We start from the raw sequence: 25,572 nt of genomic DNA on the forward strand, positions 1-25,572 counted from the left end.
TTAAACTTAATGTTCAAAATTGAATTTCTAATTTTCCACCCTGAACCTGCTCACTCTAGTTTCCCCATTTCAGCTGATGACAACTTCACTTTTTTAGTTGCTCAACCAAAAACTTAAGTTATTCTTGACTCATTTTGCTCCAACCACACTGGACTACTGGTACTTCTTTTACCAGTCAAGGCAAATTTCCACTTTAGAGCCTTTGCAAGAATGTTTCCTTTGCCAAAAATCCTCTCTTAGCTCTTACAAGTGCTTCCTCAAATGTTGTCTCTTTAATGAAACCAAGTATAATTGCTCAATTTAAATCCCTAGCCCATTTGCTCTGTCCCATAGTTTTCCCAGTTCCCCTATTCTTTCTTACTTTTTTTCTGTAGCACCAATATTCTTCTAACATAGCATGCAATTTACTAACATATTATGTATTTTGTTTATTATCAATCTCCCCTTTGTTAAATTCAAAATTCCCAAAGAAATCCTGTTTGTCTTGCTCACAGATGAAACTCAAGTGCCTAGAACAGCACCAGGCACATAGTAGGTGCTCTAGTAATTATATCTTGAGTGAAAGGATAAAGTCTCACTACAATATTATGTAGCCTACCAGGCTCCTCTGTCCATGGGATTTCCCAGACAAGAGCACTGGAGTAGGTTGCCATATCCTTCTCCAGAGCATCTTCCTGATCCAGGGATTGAACCTGAATCTCTTGTGTCTCCTGCACTGGCAGGCAGATTCTTTACCACTAAGACACCTGGGAAGCCTACAATGTTATGAGAAAGGCACTATTATTCTTCTTTATCAGAGGAGGAAAGTGAAGCTTAGAGAGTATAAAAGTCACACCACTTGTAATGGCAGGATTAAGATTCTAATCCAAGCTTCCCACTCTAGAGTTTCCACTCACTATTCCATACATAACAGTGTTTACCCAAAGTGACCGGAGGAGATAGGGGATACCAAGATGAGGGATACCCTGAGGAATTGAGTAGGGAGAAAGTAGAAGTAAATATTTGTGTGCCAAGCTAAACAATTTGGACTACTTTCCACAGCTGTGAAAAGATAATTCAAACAACTACCAAAGGGAAGAGTGGAAACCAGCAAATTGTCAGTGGAGAAAAATACCACTTTGAGCAGATTTTAATCCAACTCTTATATCTCCTTCTATTAATTTATTAGTCTGTGTTTCATTTAACCCAGCCCCCACTTTAGAAAAAGTCTGACACAACATACATAGTTATGAAATTGCACTTTATTCATATATATTAAATACTGATAAACTAAACAAACACATTACTTTCCATTTGGGTATAATCACAATTGTCAGTGATATTCTGAAACACCAGGCATAAGGTAAGATGAGATGCTATGTTTTTATCAGGGCACAAATCATATCGCCCGACACATTCAAGTGCTGTCTGCCATGCCATCAAAGTAGTGGCTCAGAATGCAGATCTAGTCTCAGATAAGTAGTGACTAGATGGCATCATTTCATTTATCAGCATTCATTACATCATCAAGTGAAATAAGTGCACAACCCACAGATTCTTGCTTAGGTTAGCTGCCTAGTTGGCCCCTGAGATAAAACCTTGAAATCCCATAGACTTGCCTAGTTAGTCAGGGGAAAAAAAGGGTCGAGTGAAATAGTCACAGGATAAAGGAATTATAAATAACACATATATTAATAGATATTCATTTTCATGACATAAAATTACTATTATAAATATTTTGATAAGTCTAAATATATATTCCCCATATAAATAATGTAAAATATTAAATATTAATAAATAGATTTAGATTTAAAAATTCAAATATTGCAGGCAGGAGGACTGTTACATTGATGCTCTCCGGCCTCGAAAGAGATTCTGACTTCTCTTCCGCTTTCTGAGGTTAGATTTTGGCGACAGGTCATTCATCACTTTGATGAGTTCATTTATGGCTTTGCGCTGGATCTGCAGATCATCCACCTATTGGGAAAGAAAACAGCAAAATTAATTTCAGGCATATGAGTCATTAGGATATTCTGCTGTCTAGGCCCAAGAAAATAAAAGTATTCTTTAAAATAAATTATTTTCACTAGCAATAATGAACCTTAATATGTAATGTTGGTTTCTTCAGTGATAAAGACTAAAATTATAACAATTCAATTGATAGTTGAGCTGTAACAGAATGGAGCACATCACATATTGTAAATTTACCACTTCAGAGATCTGAAAATTATATAGTGAAAAAAACCCAGAAGTAGAGTGACAGAAAAATGTGGGTATAAATTCTGTGTGTGCAATACATCTGACTTTAAACCAGTCACTGAAGCTCTCCAAATCTATGTTTCTACTCTAAGTATGAGGAGATTGTTTAGATGACCCTTAGGGTCTCTACCACTTCTATCACCTAGTACTTAGTCTTTGCTGAAAGTATCAGATGAGTTACTATAGCCAATGGCTCCCATGTTGGGTGTGTAAAAGAGTAACCTGAGGACCTAATGAAGAACTCTGACACCCAGCTGGATGAAATCAGACTAGGCCTGGGCCAATGTGTAGTTACCAACATCACCAGGTGATTTAGGCACCACCCAAGTTTGAAAACCACTGGTATAGGTTCAGTACTTTATAAATACCAAGTCCTAGAAGGAGGAAAACCGTAATTTTTTATTTCCTCCAAATTAGGTCAGTCTCATCGTTCCCATAATGGGATTAAAAATAAACACTGATCTTATTTAAATGGTAATGATCAATTACTGGTATTATATAATAGTTAAAGTTAGGAATGAAAGCAATCTCCCTGTACTCTGCCTTCCATTCCAGCAAATTGAACTATTTTCTCACTCTTCCCAGTAGGACCATATAAGTGAATTCATGCTTCATAAAATGAAGACCATTTGCTTTCATCTTTGCTCTGCCACTACATTTCTTTCTAAAGCTGGAAACGCTGCAGCCACCTTGCCACATTTCTGAGAATGACTAGGAGATTCTAAGTTACAAAACAAAAAGGCAAAACATGCTTTAAATATGTTGACATCTGAGCAAAAGATGACAATGGTTGCACACTCACTCAAGATTGCACATTGTAAAGCAGGAGGCTTGGAGCTTCCAGAAGGATGGGACCAACCGATTGTTTTCAAGGCCCAGTTACAACAGAGTAGAAAAATTTCTACCAGCTGTGTGTTTACAGGTGATAAATTTTACTTTCCAGTTTTCTAAGCATCACCAAGAAACTAAGGGTCTTCTCTAGGACTGAACAGCAGCCAGAGGCACCACTGGGTTAGGAACAAGTGCTTTTTCATTCTCTAGCCTGCAACCAGTGGAGATCTGCTGAACATGGAAAACATTACGTATAATTTTTCCAAGCCACTCTCATACTATCTGACATATGGGAGACTAGAGAAATCTTGAAGAGCAATCACTTATTTCAGTTCCTGGGAGCTTAAATGAGACTGCTGAGAGGCAGACCAGGTTAGAGCAAGAGCTGGTACAAATCCTGAAGGCACAAGTCATAATGAGACCCCTCCTCTTCTCACCCAAGCCTATTTATACCAAAGCCAACTCTCCCCCCCCAAAAATCTGGAGGCCTTTGTCCCTTAGATGAAATTTTGGGAAATGTGACGTGCCCTTATGCTTCAAAGTTATCTTTCAGCTTCTAAGAACTTTAAAGATTCATTGATAGGACAATTCTACCTATTTTCTTTCTAAAAACAAACGCAGTCACCTCTCCTTGGGCTATACAATCTGAGTGGTTGACCAGAGTCCGGCAGTGGGAGGGTCTTTGTCTCCTCAAAGGCTATTCCTTTCTCCTATCTCATTCTCATATACTATCCATGGCATTGTAGAATTTTAGAGCAAAGGAGACCATAGAAATTATAGTGAATTCAACAGGCTCCTTTTAAGATGAGGAAAGAGCCCCAGCCAGGCCTGTGATTCATCTGAAGTCACACATTTCTTTGGTGGCTAAGCTGGGTGGAGCACACATCTTCTTCCCTCTCCCTCCCACTGCTCTTTCCATTAAGACATACAACCTATTCAAAGCAAGAGAATTTCCAACACACAAACAAGCAGCAATGGGAGAGTTGGTTTTCAATATTCTGCCCCCATCACCTCAACTCCTTCTCTGCTTCCTCCTCACTGATTTGTCCATTCACCCATCTTTGTGAGGTAGGCATAATGCCAGTATTTTCCCAAAATCACAGACTTAAGTGCCTCCAATAACTGACTCTGCAAAGTCATCCAAGGCAAAAGAGAACTAGCAAAGAGGCATTTTGACCACAAGTTCACTTCAGAGCTTTAACAACTGTACCCGGTATCTAATTTCTATTTTCTGGTAATGAAGTGCTTTGTAAGAGCCTCTGCAATGATACCAAAGGAAGCATTAAGATCATCTCACCGAAATTTGAATCAGCTTTTTGAAGTCCTCCAGTTTCTCAGAGCTGCCATTCAAGAACTTCTGAAACATGTCTTGCTTGATGATATCCACGCTCCTCTGAATGACCTGGTTATCTTTGAAGTTTTCAAAGAGTTTGAAGTAGAAGGAGACAATTTGGCTCTGAATAATTTTTCTGTCACTCTCCTTGGTAGAAAAGAGCACAAAGAGAGGTTGATGTGAATTTATCCATCAGAAAAAAAGCAACAGGAAAATCAGCCAAATGGAAATGTTCAGCTTACCTCTTTCCAATTCTTCAAAATTTCTATGAAAAGAGGCCCACCCTCAGCTACATCTGGGTTACTTGCATTCTGGAAAATAAAACAACGCAAGAAAAAATTGGCTTAAAATTAGTCCATAAATTGCTGTAAAAATGTACCTCAAGTTTTATTGAACTTGGATGCTGGCAATATTTACTGATTTTCTTTTCAACACTGTTTAGTTCTAACAAAAAATATTCACAAAAGCTATCCAATTGGATAATAGCCAAAGACTATCATGTGATTTTTTGCTTTCTTATTTACTAATATAACAACACAGTGAACTCATTCAAGACTGATGATACTTCAACTGTCTCAAATTACTATGGTAAGAAAAAGGTATAGTTAAAAAAAAAAAAAATCAATAAAACCATCTCACTATAAAATACTGCCCCCCCATGGTATAACCTCTATAACCTCTATGACCTCTACCTGCATCCTACAAGGTATTATATCCCCTTTAAAAGATAGCTCCAGCTATAATTATAATAGCTAAATTTGGACATATGATAAAATATTTAAAATGCACAAGCTATTTTAATTAACCATAAATAAATTTTTTAAGAAACTCATAAAACAAGACAAAAAAATTTTTTAAATATAAACTAGATTATAGCTCCTACAAAAAAATCTCAGCAAGTGACTGAGTCCAAGAGTAATTCACAGACAATCTAGATGGGATAGTAAAATTTTAAAATGACTTTTTAGAGAAAAACACCTAGAAGTGTTTTTGTTTTTAAGCCAGATATTTAAGGACCTCATCTTCTTTAATTGATCAATTATTTCAAATGACCATTTTTAATGCTGATCTTGACTTTTGACTGTCACCATTATAGTAACTTGAGAAATGAAAAATTAAGACTCAGCTTTTCAGTATTCTTACTACTTAATGTCATATTTGAATGGATTCTCATCATGAAATATCAACACTATGATATATACCCATATTATGCCCATCTTTTGGAGCATTCATGAATCCCTCCTAAATCTCTATAGCAAACTGAGCAGAGCATTAAAGCAATATCTAGATCGTTTAGTCAAAAAAAAAAAAAACACATCTAGCCAACAGTCACAATAACACCGTCTTCTCAAAATGACTGAAGACTAGAGATGAGAGCCCATCATAGAATTCCAAGTCAACATCAAACATCAAGTCATTTCAATCACAAGAAAGTCTCATTAAAAGATCATACTTACAAAATACTCCTTTAAGTTTTCTATTTCTTTAAAAAATGGGCCCTGGCCATAAGAACCAGAAAAACCCAAAAGCACGCAGAGCTGTAAAGCTAAGATATAGCTTGTATATTTCATTGTTTAGGAGAGAGTTAGGCCGAAGTAGTTGAAATCGGTAGCTTCTGTGTTAAGCTGATCAGGTCCCAAGGAGGTAGCTGATCTTTCTTTTCTAATTGCTGATCTGCAGATGATCAGAAGAATGTACTGTCTCCTTTTGGTGCTGGTATTTATACCTAATTGAAGTCTCATCAAGATTACGTATTTTCACAAGTTTTTTAAGATGAGATGGTGACAGATAGAGATGCTAGTTAGTTGGTATTAATAACTATGGTTTTGTGGCATTTTGGTGTTGTAGTTAGAGTTTCCTTTCAACTCCTTGGGTCTTTTGACGAGGAGACAGACCCATTATGCCCACCCATGCCATTCTTGTGGGATCCTTTGAAAACACTTTCACTTCACACCGTCCAGGGATTGGAAATTTCTGTACACCTCCTCCCTTTGCCCTCGTAAAATGTTGACTCCTCATCCAGAGATTACATTGATCATTTTTTTGTGGTTTGAAGCAAGTAAAAAAGGAAATTCTAGGGGCTCTCAACCCTTTACAGAGGGGGTGCCTCTTAAAATTTTTCTTGCAAATGGCCAGAAAGCAAGGAAAGAATGTGGTTAGAAAACCAATGTGGTAGGAAGTCCTTCTATCGAAGACAGTTAGTAGAACATCGACCGTAACTCTATGTTGCTCTGACCAGCAATGCCCAACAGAAATATAATGCAAGTCAATTCTCTAATAGCTCCATTACTAAAGGTAAAAAGAAACAGGGAAAAATAATTTTAAAATATATTTCACTTAAAACAATATATCCAAAATATATCAATATGTATCAATACAGAAAAATATTAATAAAATATTATTGTCACGCTAAATTCTAGAAATCTGGTGTTCATTTTATACATATGGCACATCTCAATTTAGACTGGCCATATTCAAATTCTCAGTAGCCACATGCAGCTGGAGGCTACCATATTGAACAGCAAAGCACTAGATGATCAATTGTTCCAAATTATCACTAATAATGGATTCTTTTTTAACTTTTTTATTTCTTTTCATTTCAAATACAAAAAAATAGGAATATTTTCTCCTCCCTTAGTAATTTACTTATGAAATGCAGAACTTAGGGATGACACAGAAGACCCTCTGCTATTTGGTTCCAGCCCGCCTTGTGTTTCACCCTGCAGTGTGCCCACAGCAGTATTGCACTTATGAATGCAGGCTTGAATTCTGGCTTCGCGGCTATCTAGCTATATAACCTTGAGTATGCTTTTTAATTTTTCTATGGCTAGATTTCCTTATCATTAAAGTGAGCCTGATATTAATATCTCCCCCAGCCTTCAGTTGAAAATTGTCAGGTGATATGAAATACTAAGACTTTTGCCTGTCATGTAGTGAGCACTCGGTAGAAGTGAACTGTTCCTAATGGAGGTGTGTGGGGTGACTAGTCATTCCTAAAAGAGCACACCCTGGCGGGGAGGAGCCAAGATGGCGGAGGAATCGGACGGGGAGACCACTTTCTCTCCTACAAATTCATCAAAAGAATAACTGAACGCAGAGCAAACTTTACAAAACAACTCCTGATCGCTAGCTGAGGTCATCAGGCGCCCAGAAAAGCAACCCATTGTCTTCGAAAGGAGGTAGGACAAAATATAAAAGATAAAAAGAGAGACAAAAGAGCTAAGGACGGGAGTCTTAATAGAGGAAGTTTCCAAACACCAGGAAACCCTTGCACTGGTGGGTCTGGGGGAAGTTTTTGAATCTCAGAGGGCAACCTGACTGGGAGGGGAAGAATAAATAAAACCCACAGATTACGTGCCTAAAAGCAACTCCCAGCAGAAAAGTACCCCAGACGCCCGCATCTGCCACCAGCAAGTGGGGGCGGATCGGAGAGGCGCGGGCGGCATTGCTTAGGGTAAGGACCGGGCCTGAGTGCCCTGAGGGCAATCAGAGGGAGCTTTTGTGAGTTACCAACTTAAACTGTGGGACAGCAAAAGAGAGAGAGAAAATTAACCGGCCGGAACACACTGCCGGCCATTCGCAGAACAAAGGGACCGAGCAAGTCCAGAGAAGAGCTCGCAGGCTGCGGACCGGCCCAGCCCCGCCGGAGGCAGGAGGCAGAGGGGAGGGGAAAGGGGCAGGCTCGGCCCCAAGGACCGCATCCCCTACCACACTGCAAACAGGCCTCCAGTTTCTAATCAAAGACCTCCTGAGATTCTGGATGGTCGACATCCGCCGGGAGGGTCGCGGCGAGACACAGGGCGCAGGCATCTGACCGGCACGGGCAGGGACTGGGGCTGGGGACGCGGAGGGCAGAAGGCGGCCGCACCCAGGGAGAGTGCGCCCGTCAAGCTCCTGGCTGCCTGAGCCGCTCGGACGGGGTAGGCACAAAACGCAGGTGCGGCTTTTTGTTCCGCGCTTTTGTGGAACACCCGAGGGCTGGAACCACGCGCAGCGCAAGGCACGCTCCATATAGAGCAGCCGGGAGCCTGAGCAGCGCAGACGGGGAAAGCAGCGCCAGCCCCTCCCCGCAGCGCAACAGAACTAGCAACATGAATAAAAGATCACCTCCGCCCGCCTATGTCAGGGCGGAAATTAGGCACTGAAGAGACCGGCAAACAGAAGCCAAATAAACAAAGGGAACCACTTCAGATGGGACTGGTGCAACAGATTAAAATCCCTGTAGATAACACCAACTACACCGGAAGGGGCCTGTAGATATGGAGAAGTGTAAGCTGGAACGAGGCGCTATCTGAAACTGAACCAAACCCACACTGAGCGCAACAGCTCCAGAGAAATTCCTAGGTATATTTTTACTTTTTTTTCTTTTTTCTCTTTTATTTTCTTTTAAAATTCCCTGTTGCTCACCCATTATTCCTTAACTTTCATTCTCATAGAGTTTTACGATTTTTTTAATTAGGAAAAATTTTTTTTCCTTTTTTTTTTTTCTTTTTTCTTTTCCTCTTCTATTTTCTATTTTTCTTTTTCTCTTATTTCCTTTTAAAGTCCTCTATTACTCCTCTACTACTCCTTAATTTTCATTTTCATTACACTATAACCTTACAAAAAAAAAGAGAGAGAGAAGCCCTATTTTTAAACCGAACTTCATATATATTTCTAAAATTTTCTTGTGTGTTTGGTTTTTGTTTTTAATATAGTATTTTTAAGAGTCTAACCTCTACTCTAGATTTTTAATCTTTGTTTTTCAGTATATGATATAAATTGTGGACATTTAAGAATCCAATATGCACTTCCCATTTTTATTCAGGAGTGTGTTGATTATTCTCTCCCAATCTTGACTCTCCATTTTCTACCTCAGAACACCTCTATTTCCTCCTTTCCCCTTCTCTTCCCAATCCAATTCTGTGAATCTTTGTGGGTGTCTGGGCTATGGAGAACACTCTGGGAACAGACAACTGCGTAGATCTGTCTCTCTCCTCTTGAGTCCCCCTTTTTCTCCTCCTGCTCATCACTATCTCCCTCCTCCCTCTCCTCTTCTTCATGTAACTCTGTGAACCTCGCTGGGTGTCCCTAACGGGGGAGAATCTTTTCACCATTAACCTAGAAGTTTTATTGTCAGTGCTGTATAGTTGGAGAAGTCTTGAGACTACTGGAAGAATAAAACTGAAATCCAGAGGCAGCAGACTTAAGCCCCAAACCTGAGAACACCAGAAAACTCCTGACTACATGGAACTTTAAGTAATAAGAGACCGTCCAAAAGCCTCCATATCTACACTGAAACCAACCACCACCCAAGAGCCAATAAGTTTTAGAGCAAGACATACCAAGCAAATTCTCCAGCAACGCAGGAACATAGCCCTGAACGTCAACATACAGGCTGCCCAAGGTCACACCTAACACATAGACCCATCTCAAAACTCATTACTGGGCACTCCATTGCACTCCAGAGAGAAGAGATCAAGTTCCATGCACCAGAACACCGACACAAGCTTCCCTAACCAGGAAACCTTGACAAGCCAATCGTCCAACCCCACCCACAGTGAGGAACCTCCACAATAAAAAGGAACCACAGACCTCCAGAATACAGAAAGCCCGCTCCAGACACAGCAATCTAAACAAGATGAAAAGGCAGAGAAATACCCAACAGGTAAAGGAACATGAAAAATGCCCATCAAGTCAAACAAAAGAGGAGGAGATAGGGAATCTACCTGAAAAAGAATTTAGAATAATAATAATAATAATGATCCAAAATCTTGAAAACAAAATGGAGTTACAGATAAATAGCCTGGAGACAAAGATTGAAAAGATGCAAGAAATGTTTAATAAAAACCTAGAAGAAATAAAAAAGAGTCAATTAAAAATGAATAATGCAATAAATGAGATCAAAAACACTCTGGAGGGAACCAAGAGTAGAATAACGGAGACAGAAGATAGGATAAGTGAGGTAGAAGATAAAATGGTGGAAATAAATGAAACAGAGAGGAAAAAAGAAAAAAGAATCAAAAGAAATGAGGACAACCTCAGGGACCTCTGGGACAATGTGAAACGCCCCAACATTCGAATCATAGGAGTCCCAGAAGAAGAAGACAAAAAGAAAGGCCATGAGAAAATACTCAAGGAGATAATAGCTGAAAACTTCCCTAAAATGGGGAAGGAAATAGCCACCCAAGTCCAAGAAACCCAGAGAATCCCAAACAGGATAAACCCAAGGTGAAACACCCCAAGACACATATTAATCAAATTAACAAAGATGAAACACAAAGAACAAATATTAAAAGCAGCAAGGGAGAAACAACAAATAACACACAAAGGGATTCCCATAAGGATAACAGCTGATCTATCAATAGAAACCCTCCAGGCCAGAAGGGAATGGCAGGACATACTTAAAGTAATGAAAGAGAATAACCTACAACCTAGATTACTGTACCCAGCAAGGATCTCATTCAGATATGAAGGAGAATTCAAAAGCTTTACAGACAAGCAAAAGCTGAGAGAATTCAGCACCACAAAACCAGCTCTTCAACAAATGCTAAAGGATCTTCTCTAGACAGGAAACACAGAAAGGTTGTATAAACATGAACCCAAAACAACAAAGTAAATGGCAACGGGACCACACCTATCAATAATTACCTTAAATGTAAATAGGTTGAATGCCCCAACCAAAAGACAAAGACTGGCTGAATGGATGCAAAAACAAGACCCCTATATATGCTGTCTACAAGAGACCCACCTCAAAACAAGAGACACACACAGACTAAAAGTGAAGGGCTGGAAAAAAATATTTCACGCAAATGGAGACCAAAAGAAAGCAGGAGTCGCAATACTCATATCAGATAAAATAGACTTTCAAATAAAGGATGTGAAAAGAGACAAAGAAGGACACAACATAATGATCAAAGGATCAATCCAAGAAGAAGATATAACAATTATAAATATATATGCACCCAACATAGGAGCACCGCAATATGTATGGCAAACGCTAACGAGTATGAAAAAGGAAATTAATAGTAACACAATAATAGTGGGAGACTTTAATACCCCACTCACAACTATGGATAGATCAACTAAACAGAAAATTAGCAAGGAAACACAAACCTTAAATGACACAATGGACCAGCTAGACCTAATTGATATCTATAGGACATTTCACCCCAAAACAATCAACTTCACCTTTTTCTCAAGTGCACACGGAACCTTCTCCAGAATAGATCACATCCTGGGCCATAAATCTGGTCTTGGAAAATTCAAAAAAATTGAAATCATTCCAGTCATCTTTTCTGACCACAGTGCAGTAAGATTAGATCTCAATTACAGGAAAAAAATTGTTAAAACTTCAAACATATGGAGGCTAAATAACACACTTCTGAATAACCAACAAATCATAGAAGAAATAAAAAAAAATCAATATGCATAGAAATGAATGAAAATGAAAACACAACAACCCAAAACCTATGGGACACTGTAAAAGCAGTGCTAAGGGGAAGGTTCATAGCATTACAGTCTTACATCAAGAAACAAGAAAAAAACCAAATAAATAACCTAACTCTACACCTAAAGCAATTAGAGAAGGAAGAAATGAAGAACCCCAGGGTTAGCAGAAGGAAAGAAATCTTAAAAATTAGGGCAGAAATAAATGCAAAAGAAACTAAAGAGACCATAGCAAAAATCAACAAAGCTAAAAGCTGGTTTTTTGAAAAAATAAACAAAATTGACAAACCATTAGCAAGACTCATTAAGAAACAAAGAGAGAAGAACCAAATTAACAAAATTAGAAATGAAAATGGAGAGATCACAAAAGACAACACTGAAATACAAAGGATCATAAGAGACTACTACCAGCAGCTCTATGCCAATAAAATGGACAACTTGGATGAAATGGACAAATTCTTAGAAAAGTATAACTTTCCAAAACTGAACCAGGAAGCAATAGAAGATCTTAACAGACTCATCACAAGCAAGGAAATCGAAACTGTAATCAGAAATCTTCCAGCAAACAAAAGCCCAGGACCAGATGGCTTCACAGCTGAAATCTACCAAAAATTTAGAGAAGAGCTAACACCTATCTTACTCAAACTCTTCTAGAAAATTGCAGAAGAAGGTAAACTTCCAAACTCATTCTATGAGGCCACCATCACCCTAATTCCAAAACCAAACAAAGATGCCACAAAAAAAGAAAACTACAGGCCAATATCACTGATGAACATAGATGCAAAAATCCTTAACAAAATTCTAGCAAACAGAATCCAACAACATATTAAAAAGATCATACACCATGACCAAGTGGGCTTTATCCCAGGAATGCAAGGATTCTTTAATATCTGCAAATCAATCAATGTAATACACCACATTAACAAATTGAAAGATAAAAACCATATGATTATCTCAATAGATGCAGAGAAAGCCTTTGACAAAATTCAACACTCACTTGTGATTAAAACTCTCCAGAAAGCAGGAATAGAAGAAACATACCTCAACATAATAAAAGCTATATATGACAAACCCACAGCAAGCATTACCCTCAATGGTGAAAACTTGAAAGCATTTCCCCTAAAATCAGGAACAAGACAAGGGTGCCCACTCTCACCACTACTATTCAACATAGTGTTGGAAGTTTTGGCCACAGCAATCAGAGCAGAAAAAGAAGTAAAAGGAATCCAGATAGGAAAAGAAGAAGTGAAACTCTCACTGTTTGCAGATGACATGATCCTCTACATAGAAAACCCTAAAGACTCTACCAGAAAATTACTAGAGCTAATCAATGAATATAGTAAAGTTGCAGGATATAAAATTAACACACAGAAATCCCTTGCATTCCTATACACTAACAATGAGAAAACAGAAAGAGAAATTAAGGAAACAATACCATTCACCATTGCAACAAAAAGAATAAAATACTTAGGAGTATATCTACCTAAAGAAACAAAAGACCTATACATAGAAAACTATAAAACACTGATGAAAGAAATCAAAGAGGACACAAACAGATGGAGAAACATACCGTGTTCATGGATTGGAAGAATCAATATTGTCAAAATGGCTATTCTACCCAAAGCAATCTATAGATTCAATGCAATCCCTATCAAGCTACCAACGGTATTTTTCACAGAACTAGACCAAAGAATTTCACAATTTGTATGGAAATACAAAAAACCTCGAATAGCCAAAGTAATCTTGAGAAAGAAGAATGGAACTGGAGAATCAACCTGCCTGACTTCAGACTCTACTACAAAGCCACAGTCATCAAGACAGTATGGTACTGGCACAAAGACAGAAATATAGATCAATGGAACAGAATAGAAAGCCCAGAGATAAATCCACGAACCTATGGACACCTTATCTTTGACAAAGGAGGCAAGGATATACAATGGAAAAAAGACAACCTCTTTAACAAGTGGTGCTGGGAAAACTGGTCAACCACTTGTAAAAGAATGAAACTAGAACACTTTCTAACACCATACACAAAAATAAACTCAAAATGGATTAAAGATCTAAATGTAAGACCAGAAACTATAAAACTCCTAGAGGAGAACATAGGCAAAACACTCTCCGACATAAATCACAGCAGGATCCTCTATGACCCACCTCCCAGAATATTGGAAATAAAAGCAAAAATAAACAAATGGGACCTAATGAAACTTAAAAGCTTCTGCACAACAAAGGAAACTATAAGCAAGGTGAAAAGACAGCCCTCAGTTTGGGAGAAAATAATAGCAAATGAAGCAACAGACAAAGGATTAATCTCAAAAATATACAAGCAACTCCTGAAGCTCAATTCCAGAAAAATAAATGACCCAATCAAAAAATGGGCCAAAGAATTAAACAGACATTTCTCCAAAGAAGACATAGAGATGGCTAACAAACACATGAAAAGATGCTCAACATCACTCATTATCAGAGAAATGCAAATCAAAACCACAATGAGGTACCATTACATGCCAGTCAGGATGGCTGCTATCCAAAGTCTACAAGCAAGAAATGCTGGAGAGGGTGTGGAGAAAAGGGAACCCTCTTACACTGTTGGTGGGAATGCAAACTAGTACAGCCACTATGGAAAACAGTGTGGAGATTTCTTAAAAAACTGGAAATAGAACTGCCATATGACCCAGCAATCCCACTTCTGGGCATACACACTGAGGAAACCAGATCTGAAAGAGACATGTGCACCCCAATGTTCATCGCAGCACTGTTTATAATAGCCAGGACATGGAAGCAACCTAGATGCCCATCAGCAGAAGAATGGATAAGGAAGCTGTGGTACATATACACCATGGAATATTACTCAGCCGTTAAAAAGAATTCATTTGAATCAGTTCTAATGAGATGGATGAAACTGGAGCCCATTATACAGAGTGAAGTAAGCCAGAAAGATAAAGATCATTACAGCATACTAACACATATATATGGAATTTAGAAAGATGGTAATGATAACCCTATATGCAAAACAGAAAAAGAGACACAGAATGTACAGAACAGACTTTTGACTCTGTGGGAGAAGGTGAGGGTGGGATGTTTTGAAAGAACAGCATGTATATTATCTATGGAAACAGATCACCAGCCCAGGTGGGATGCATGAGACAAGTGCTCGGGCCTGGTGCACTGGGAAGACCCAGAGGAATCGGGTGGAGAGGGAGGTGGGAGGGGGGATCGGGATGGGGAATACATGTAACTCCATGGCTGATTCATGTCGAAGTATGACAAAACCCACTGAAATGTTGTGAAGTAATTAGCCTCCAACTAATAAGAATAAGTGAAAAAAAAAAAAAAAAGCACACCCTGAACCTTTGCTCATGCCGTTCCTTGATTTCCCACTCGGGCCTCTCAGAGTGGTACCCAGCCATTCAAGTCCAGCCTGAAAAATCATTATCTCCATGAGTTCTCTCAAAACTATCCGTCTTAAAAGTAGTCTTACATATTCTCTACATAGGCCTAGGAGAGTGGTTCACATTTTTCTTAGAGTCTTGATTCTTCAATCTCATATTAGAGTTAGTTATGTATCTTCTCCCATACTAGACCAAGTTCCCTAAAATCAGATATTGTTTTGTCATTTCTATAGCCCCGTTTGCTTTCCTAAAGGCAATGTAGCTTGAAGATTTGTCCATAGACAGCACTGAATAAAAGTGAGCTTGAATGCTTAATTCAGGGCCTACTTTTCCCTCAAGGTAATTTTCCTCAGGTCTTCCCACGCACACACATGCACAGTGTTCCTTAAGTTCTAACCCCAATGCCATCAGCACCAACCTGTAGGAAGCTTGTGTTTAATTAAAGAGGGTTCATGATTAATGTTGGAAACATGATGCTATGTCTCTTTAGCCAACTCCGGCTTCCTGGGAAAATCCCATGTGTTATTTTTTGTGAAAAAGGCCAGAAAATTCTTTGAGGAACTATCTTCCCAAAAACAAAGTCAGAGTATTTGTGGGACCAAAGCCTCATGTAAAGTATATGAGGAGAGTGGAAATTACACTGCTGCCCTGTTGCTTTATTGCAGCTCCCCTCAAGCAAAAAATACAGCCCACATAATATGCCTACAGGGTGACACAGGGGAAGCACTGTGCATGCACTCAATACTATTCAGGAAACCTGTGACTGAATTCCAAGTCAGTGGAAGGAACATTACAAACGTTCTGGAAAGAAGTAAAAATTTCTTCTACTCATCCCTTGATTTATGGTATTAGGCACAGGCAATTAATAATAGTGAGGTCCATCTTGGGGAGTTACATATCATCTGGGGTTGGTAAATTGTGAATTCCTATTCAAAATTACATATATATATATGTATACATATATATATACATATATACACACATATATATACATATACATATATATATACACACACACACACACATACATATATGGAGCTTTCCAGGTGTCACTAGTGGTAAAGAATCCACCAGCCAATGCAGGTTAGACATAAAAAATGCAGGTTTGATCCCTGGGTCAGGAAGATCCCCTGGAAGAAGGAATGGCAACCCAGTCTAGTATTCTTACCTGGAGAATCCTATGGAGAGAGAAACCTGATGGGCTACAGTCCATGGAGTCATAAAGAGTCAGACACCACTGAGCAAGTAAACAACAACAACAAACGTGTATATACATTAAGGATATATTTGCAACATGGCCAGATGTTTAGGGTTAGTACTTACTAGTCTAAAATTCAAGCTCTAATTACCTCTTGATGTCAAGCAGAGCACAGAATTAGGAAATTATAGAGATTATCTATTGCCTAGTCCATAATTTTTTAGATTTATAAAATAAGACCAAGGGGGAAAAAACTGAAGTGCTGTGCTTAAATTCCTTCAACTGGACAATGCAGAGCTAAGTTTAGAACCAAAACCTTTTTCCTAATCTACCTGTCCCCAGTCAATAGCCATTAAAACTACGATATATGCCAATAATTGTGTTAGACATGTGAAGTCAGATAATCACTTTCTATCAGGCTTTAATTTCTGGGATTCTTTTCTGCAGAATTTGTGAGATTATAGTCACTCTTCATAAATCAACTATATCCCAATAAAAAAATATTTACAAAAATAATCACTCTTCAAATTCTTAAATAATAGAAAGACTGCAAATAAAAGTTTTGAAATTATTGGTGAGACATCCCAGCAGACCTAACTTCATGGACATAAGACCTGCACAGTCTATCAAGACCCCACACTTAGAGAGGCCCATATTTGGTTTACTGCTCCGTGGTTACCTTGTGGAAATTCCTAGTAAGTTTTAAACAAGGGGCTCCCATTTTCCCTTTTGCACTGGTTCCCACAAATTCTGTAACTGGTTCAGCATCCCAGGACTGGTCCATCCCAGGACTGGTCCACCATCTCACAGGATGGAAGTGAATCTCATCCTGTGAGAGTTTCATGGGTTTGTTTTTTTTTTTCAGCATATGATTCGTTTAGTTAGTATGTTGTCACTACAATGGTATATTTTTTTATCTTTTCCTGTCTTGTCAACTTTACCAAAGAAGGTGGTTCTCTCTCTTTTCTGCCTGTGAAACACCTTCAGTTGCACATGCAAACTAGAGGTTTCACACTTCGTTGGTTCAGCCAACACTGGGACTGAAGAATCGTTCACCACACAAGAGATCCTTTAGAAGTTTTACAAACCCACCAAGAGCCAAAGTGTGACCAAATTACTAATATGAAGGGACTAAAAACTTTCTTTTTTCTCTTCAGGCAGTCTTCTTTCTAAAAACTGGCCATGGTTATGCATTAAGCAGCAAGATTTTCGATCATATCTCATACTATCCTCAGGCCTCACTGAGTAGGTAGTCATAAGACAAAACTTACACCTCGGTTGCCCTTTTTCCTCTGCGGTCAGAGTCATATCCCTAGTGCTCACAACCGAATTATCTCTTCCAGACTTTGGGGTAGATTTCTTCCACCAAGTATGAGTCAATGTTGGATCCATGCCCCCACGCTGTCTTGACTCCCGGAACTCCTGACATCATGCAAGCTGAGCCTACGGAAGAAAGTGATTGACAGAATGGAAGTCCACCACGGAGTCAGATTTTCCCCGCAATTTGACTCAAAAATCCCATATGTTAGAGGAGCATTTTCTGAATCCCCCTTTTTCTTTCATGTCCTCTGGGCAACTTTGAGAGTTGATTCAAACAATATAAGAAACATTATACTTATGCATACTGTATACTGTATACTTCTATATTATATGTATAATGTATACTTATGTAGTACAGTTATCAGCTTACAATATTTTCAATTTTATGTCAAAGGAGATTGCACATTGTTCATCTAGGGATTCAGGGTCATATTTTGAAGGTCATATTTTTATTCCACAAGGGATTTTAAAGCATCTACTAAGTGCTAAGTACTATGATTGACACCGGAATGGGACAGTTTTGTTGTGAAAATATTTGTTTATATCCTAATTTAACTCAACTGGTACACCTTTATTGAGCATCTACTCCATTGAGCATCTTCTCAGGGGGCTCCCAAGTGGCACTAGTGGTAAAGAACCCACCCTCCAATGCAGGAGACTCAGTAAGAGGAAACCCAATAAGAGATGCATGTTTGATCCCTGGGTCAGGAAGATCCCCTGGAGGAGGGCATGACAATCCACTCCAGTATTCTTGCCTGGAGAATCCCTCGGACAGAGGAGCCTGGCAGGTTACAGTCCATGGGGTCACGCAGGGTTGGGCACTACTGAAGCAACTTAACACACACAACTCCAAGCATCTTAGGGTCTCAAAAGAATCAGACACAACTTTGCTACTAAAGCAAAAGCTCCATGTCTGTAACTTAAGAAGTTAACAGTGAGGCTAGCTGGCAGGAGCATATGTCACCATATTGGGGGAGCTAGGGTTGATTCCATTGTTCTGGTTACTGGGTAGGTATCCATATTCTCTTTTTATTCTCCGTATATGTACATCCTTCCCAGAGGGTTCATCTAAGTGAAGAGGACTGATTATTGCATAGAGAGAAAAGCACATATCTGACGTGTATAGCAGGCCCTCCCTCTATAGCCTTGGCAGATGCCACTAGTTAGCTATGGCGTTCTTTCCTATTAAGTTAAGATGTAGGTCCTGAATCTTTTTCAGCACTGAAATCTACCAATTCATTCGTGTTTCATTATCTCTTTGTCCTCTTAGGGCAAAGGTTTACTTGTTGCTATGTCTCTTATTGAGATGAGTTCTTACAAAGAAGCAAAAGATAAAATCTCTTCCTCCAAGAACATTAGTATTAGAGAAAAATTAAAATTCATAAAGTAATATAGGGGAAAGCCTTTGGCCTGAGAAGGATTCTCAATTTTTGGTCCTAGAATCTACTACTGGTATGATGTGGGAATTTGAGCAAAGCCTTTACCCATGCTTTACATCTCAACATTTGAAGAGTTGGATTCAATGAACTATGTTTCTTTCCATTTCTAACAGTCTTTGTTTCTACAACTATGAATTATGATGAATATATTACTGATTATTATATGAGATAGAGATTTCAACAGACTTAGGAGTTCAAACAAAAATATAGCCATCCCTCAGCATCACAAGTGATTAGTTCCAGGACCTCAGTGAATAAGAAAATCCACAGATGCTCAAGTACACTTTATAAAATCGCATAGTACAGTGGGCCCTCCATATCTGCAGGTTCCATATCAGTGCATCCAATCAACTTCCACAAATAATATAGAGGTGCTCAGTCGTTCAGTCATGTCTGACTCCTTTTCAACCCCCATGGACTGTTGCTCACCAGGCTCCTCTGTCCAAGGGATTTTCCAGGCAAGAATACTCGAGTGGGTTATCATATCCTCCTCCAGAGGATCTTCCCAATCCAGGGATCAAACTCACATCTCCAGCATCTCCTGCATTGGCAGGTGAATCCTCTACCACTGGGAGCCACCTGGGAAGCCCCATTCCAATAATTCAGAGTTCATTATTACCCAAGAAAATATGAATGAACACAAAATGCTTTAGAAAATACTTTGGGATAAAAGATAAAATTCAAAGAAAGGACAAAATTTGGAGAAAACAAAGACAAAGCAAAAGAAAAAAAAAAGCAAAAATATTTTTAAGTAAGAGAGGATTCAAGAACCAAGAACATACAGAGAAAAAGAATCTCTTAGAACTTAAAACCATAGCAACAGATGTTTAAAAAGCAGTAGAAGGGTTGAAAGATAAAGTTGTGGAAATCTTCAAGAATAAACAAATTGACCAAGAGCTGGAAAATGTAAAGAAAATTACAAAAACTTCTAAAGAAATAAATAGTTCAGAAACTCTAACACCTAAATCATGAGAGCTCCAGAAAAAGAAAAGGAACAAAGCAAGAAAACTATCAAGGAACTTTAAGAAAATTTCTCATAGCTACAACACGTGAGTTTCCCAAATGAAAAACCCAATGAATTTCTAGTAAAATGAATTTAAAAATATGGACCCCAAGGTATATTATTAAATTTCAGAGACTTTTGTAAACAAAGAAGATTCTCAAAATTCAAGAGAGAAAAACAGGTCACATTCAAACGATAAGGAAAGAGAATATTATCAAACTTCTCAATAGCAATTCTGGGAGCTAGAGATCAATATATTCAAATATCTGAATAAATCTGAATAAAATCATGTCCAGAATTGAATTTTATGCTCAGCCATACTATCAATCAACTGTTAAGATGAAGACATTTTTCATTCATGCAAGATCTCATAGCTTTATTTCTCATTGTACACTTTCTCATAAAGGAACTTGAGAAACCTCAGAAAGTATTTAACCAAAATAAAAAACTAAATCCAGGAAGAAGATCTGGGATCCAAGAAATGGAGGATCCAACATAGGAAGGAAGCTAAGAGATTTCCAAGTGTGTTACGAAGATCGTGCCCTTAAAGATAGATGTGCAGCAGGCCTACAGGACGACCAGCAGCTTGTTGGAACTGAAGGACTAAAGAGTTCTAGAGGGATGTCTCCAAGAGAAAAAAAAGTAACTAAATGTGTTTGACTGTACTATAAAAAAAAAATGTCAGCTCTATCAGAGTTTGGAGTGAGGATATGGTGAATTGGTGCTGGATATGTGTAAAACTAAGGAAACCAACCAAACACCAATGATAATATTAACTTTGGGAAAAACAAATGTTGTGCAAGAAAAAAATGTACAACAAATATTATGGACAATATTTACCTAGTCAAAATCATATAAACTTTAACAAAAGGTAATATAGCTATAATGGGAAGATAGGAGAGAGGGGTAGTCGAGTGTATGTATATAGGGTAAAAGTAAGTCAATCATAATTTACTATAGTAGGAAGTATATAGATGCCATCTAAAGTGGGTAAGAAATTTTTAGTGATTTAAAGCTAAGTCAAAATTGAGCTAAGAATGAAAGCTAAGTGAATGGAAAGTGATTATCTTGGACGTGTGTTTCAGAAATAGAAATGCACAGATCAGAGAGAGCTACTGACTTTGTGTCGTAAGCTTTATTGTATTTGCAAAATTTTATAGTTCCCAAGACTACCCTCATTTCTGACACCAAATTCAAGTTCGGAAGTTACCCAGACCATCTCCAGGTTCAATAATTTGCTGAAAGCCATCACAGAACTCAGAAATGGCATTATATCCATGATTATGGTTTATTACAGCAAAAGAATACAAATTAAAATCAGCAAATGAGCACAGGATCCAGGAGTGTTCCATATGCAGAGCTTTCATTTTTCCTCCCCCAGTGGGGTCACAAACAGTACAAACTTCTGTTGGTAATGATATGTGACAATATGCATGGAGTATTGTCAACCTTGGTGTTGTTGTTGGTGGTGGTGGTGTCCAACTCTTTCGATCCCATAAACTGTAGCCTGCTAGGCTCCTCTGTCCATGGGATTCTCCATGCAAGAATACTGGAGTGGGTTGCCATTTCCTTCTCCAGGGGATCTTCCAAAGTCAGGAATAGAACCCAGGTCTCCTGCATTGCAGGCAAATTCTTTACCGAATAAGCTACAAGGGAAGCAGTTTTTATTAGGGCTTGGTCATATAGACATGCTTGACTAACCACATGACTGACCTTAGTCTTCAGCCCTTCCAGAGGTCAGACTGATACCTATACCCCCAAAGTGTAAAGTGAAAGCGTTAGTCGCTGAGTGACCCCATGGACTACAGTCCCCCAGGCTCCTCTGTCCATGGAATTCTCCAAGCAGGAATACCAGAGTGGGTAGCCATTTCCTTCTCCAGGGTATCTTCATGACCCAGGAATCCAATCCAGGTCTCCTGCATTACAGGCAGATTCTTTACTGTCTAGCCACCAGGAAAGCCCAAGGCACTCTGGTAGTAGACACTATCTGACATGCCCCAGGGTCCCCAGTAAACAATGATACTCTCATCAGACAGAACAGTCCAAAGGCTTCAATGGTACCTCCCTGCTGCTGACAGCAAAGACCACATCCCTCTCTGTGCCTGCTCAATCCCTCAGTGGTGTCCGACTCTTTGCCACCCCATGGACTGTAGCCCACCAGGCTTCTCTGTCCGTGAAATTTTTTTTTCAGGCAAGAATACTGGAGCGGGTTGCTGTTTCCTACTCCAGAGGATCTTCCCGACCCCAAGGATAGTGACCCCATCTCCTGCATCTCCTACATCTCTCTCCAGACAAGGTTAATCCATTACTACACAGTATTGTTTGCTTTTTTTTTGTAATTTGTTCTACCGTGACATTTGTTTTCTTTTTATATGATTGCCTCATACCCAAATGACAAATAGGAAAATGATGTTGATAAAATTCAGAATTCATTTTGGTTCATACTGGATTTCTCCCAGTGTGTTAATCAAGCACAATCAAGGCAATTGAGTAGAAGTTTTGTTACCACTGAAAGAAAGCCTTAGCAATACATGAAGACCTTAAATAAAATGTCAAAGGTTACAGAAGTGTTTTACTTTAATGCACATAGGGCTGTACTTTTCACTATCTGGAAAGCAACAAGTGCAGATGAAGAAGCTGAAAGGATTTTCCCTCCAGTTAAAAAACAATGAGTTAAGAAAAATGGCTGCACCCCAGATAGCGTTTCTAATTGGGATGCAAACATTCTCTATCAAAGACAAATGTACTGCATCTCAAAGGAGAAAGATGCAGCCCAAGTTGTAAGGCTGCAAGGAATTGATTCACTGTGATGATAGAGGGAAACTTCCCTAGAGATTTAACAATGCTTGTATAGAATTTTTATTTTTTTGTTGTTTTACTTGTTGATACTGTGATTACAAAGTTCAATAGCAGTCAAATGGGCGGTCCCAAATCTAATTGTCACCATAGGTCCTATTATTTTTAGTTTGAGATTCTGCCAAACTTGAGGCTTTTTAAGAACCTATAAAATGTTAAAGCAATAATACCTTTACATGTATTACTTTGATACAAGTAAAATCATTTTAAAAAACTGTTCTTTGAATGATAGATGTAGTCATTACTGCTACTTTACTGTGGTTACTAAGGGTGAGCCTCACTGATATAATTTCCAGTTTAGCTGAGGTCATTATAAGCAAAGTAGTATGCAAATTGAAGGCTCCTAGCCTCAAAGTCCAAGAAAATCTCAACAAATCTGTATAGTTAGCCTCAGGGAAATGGAGCTTAGAGATAAAACTTTGTACAGCCAAATATATCTGTGAGTAAAAATAATGAGACCCAATAGTAAGTAAGAACTACCCACAGTAATGCTTTATGTACATCATTTTCTTTAATTATGATAATCATTTAAGGAAGAAACATTTATTTTCATTCTATAGAGGAGAAAAGTGAAGTTTATAGGGGTTAACCAACTTATCCAAAGTCACTGAGTTAATAAATGATAAAGCCAGTTGCAGCTGAATTCATTGCTTAAGCTCGTAACCATTCTGCTCCAATGAAGTTAGCAATTGATCATAGAATATCTTCTAATCTCTAATTTGGTCCTAAAAGCTTGATGCAGTTAACATTATATCATTTAGGGTTGTTTGTTCATATGTATTGAAAATCTTCCCTGGTAGCTCAGCTGGTAAAGAATCTGCCTATAATGCAAGAGACTCCAGTTTGACTCCTGGGTTGGAAAGATTCCCTGGAGAAGGGATAGGCTACCCACTCCAGTATTCTAGGGCTTCCCTGGTGGCTCAGATGGTAAAGAATCCGCCTGCAATGTGGGAGGCCTGGGTTCATTTTAAAAACATCTCTGACTAATATTAGTCAGAAGATAACACTTATTGAAGGTATATGTAGGGGCTGGATGGAGAGTTGGATGAATGGATGACAAAACTGAAGAACCATGCTCAAAACAGGTAAGCTGTACCTGGCAATTCCAGAAGGTCTCAGCCCCAGAAACTACTCAAACCTTTTGTAGGGCACCGTGAAGGAATGAATCTGGAAACTCTAATGCTTTTGTTTCCATCTTTGCATCCCTGCTCCAGAATCAAACCCCAAGGGATCAAGTCAAAATTGACTGATCTTGCATCAGTTGACTGTCCTTTGGTAGTTAATCCTACAATGATGAGGAAAAAAGAAATATGGTAGAAGGATCTTACAGGTTTCCCTTTGAATTTTATGATGGGAGTGCATTAAACCCAAATTACCAGCCTGACTACCCATATAGATGTTGAGATTCTCCGAAAGAAAGCCATAGCACCATGGGAAAGGGGAAAGATATTTGATTGTCAAAAGAAGAAAAATTACCTCTAAGGAATGGATTTTCAGAGGACCTCATGGAATGACAAAACTTTTAGTGGAATTTATGAACTATCTTTCTTTTTGACATTCTAAGACAATCTTTGAAACTTTTAGCACTTGAATGAACAACAGCAAAGAAGCTCATCTCTGCAGTGACTGCTCAGATACTGAGTCAGCTTATATACCTTCCACGTGTTAAGACTTCTGGGGCTAACACTGACTTGACATTCATCAAACCTGTTTCTTATTCCTGGTGCAGATCTCACCTACATTTCCCAGCTTTCCTTTCAGCACCATATGGACAAATGACTGAGTTCTAGTCCATGGAATATGATAATCCTCCTGTATTTACCAGCCTGATACAAATGCACACAGTGATCTCACAGTCTGAATAATGAAGATGGTGGAGCCATAAAATGAAAGCTTCCAGTCCTGCAAGAAGAAAAATACTTGCTGCTCTGATACATTCTGGATATTACATGAGTAAGAAATAAACTTCTCTTAGGTTTTAGCCATTTATACATTTGGTAGGCATTCACATTACATCAACTAATATAGCTTTTGAAGCCCTGTATCTTGACTACAGCTTTTTACCTATATAAAGAAATGTATATTTTAAAGGAAAAAATTTAATCCCCTTTAAAACCTTTGAAGCAAACATTGTCACTGCCTGTTTGGCTCTTAAAACCCATTCTCTTCATATTTACTGTAACACTGAAAGATGTTTATTAATATACTTTCCTCTTAGGTGTTTCTTCTTAAGGCTTTTTCAATTTGGGAAACCTATGAAACCATTCTGTTTATTTGCTACTCAACACACTTTCTAATTTTGTCTTTCAGATTCTGATATTTTTTTCTTTTTTTGTTCTTGTTTGTCTGCTTGCTTGTTTTAATAGAATTTTCCTAGTTCTACAAAGGATTTGAGGTGACTGATGTTTAAAGGTTTTGCCTATTCTTATTATTTTAAAAAGCAAAGATACCACACTGCCAAGTAAGATTTTTCATTTCAAGTAATCTTGTTTCTTTCCAATCATAGCAGATTTATTACTCCAGATGAAGCTAAG

General features: G+C 38.5%; 1 protein-coding gene across 1 annotated transcript; it reads right to left on the reverse strand.

Annotated features, from left to right (window-relative positions):
* Positions 1–1,229: 1,229 nt before the first annotated feature.
* On the reverse strand, positions 1,230–6,069 carry IFNG (interferon gamma). The gene is made up of 4 exons (XM_043446912.1): positions 5,860–6,069; positions 4,645–4,713; positions 4,367–4,549; positions 1,230–1,956 (listed from the first exon to the last, which is right to left on the reverse strand). The coding sequence occupies exons 1-4, from the start codon at positions 5,971–5,973 to the stop codon at positions 1,822–1,824; spliced, it is 501 nt and encodes a 166-aa protein (XP_043302847.1). The 5' UTR covers positions 5,974–6,069; the 3' UTR covers positions 1,230–1,821.
* Positions 6,070–25,572: the final 19,503 nt, after the last annotated feature.

The sequence above is a fragment of the Cervus canadensis genome, chromosome 25, assembly GCF_019320065.1.
Source record: "Cervus canadensis isolate Bull #8, Minnesota chromosome 25, ASM1932006v1, whole genome shotgun sequence".
NCBI lineage: Eukaryota > Metazoa > Chordata > Mammalia > Artiodactyla > Cervidae > Cervus > Cervus canadensis.

Coding starts and splice junctions, on each gene's coding strand:
- IFNG (XM_043446912.1), bottom strand. CDS start 5,973: ATGAAATATACAAGCTATATCTTAGCTTTACAGCTCTGCGTGCTTTTG. Junction 4,550..4,644: donor TTTTGAAGAATTGGAAAGAG/GTAAGCTGAACA, acceptor TTTTCTACCAAG/GAGAGTGACAGAAAAATTAT. Junction 1,957..4,366: donor AAAAGCTGATTCAAATTTCG/GTGAGATGATCT, acceptor CTTTCCCAATAG/GTGGATGATCTGCAGATCCA.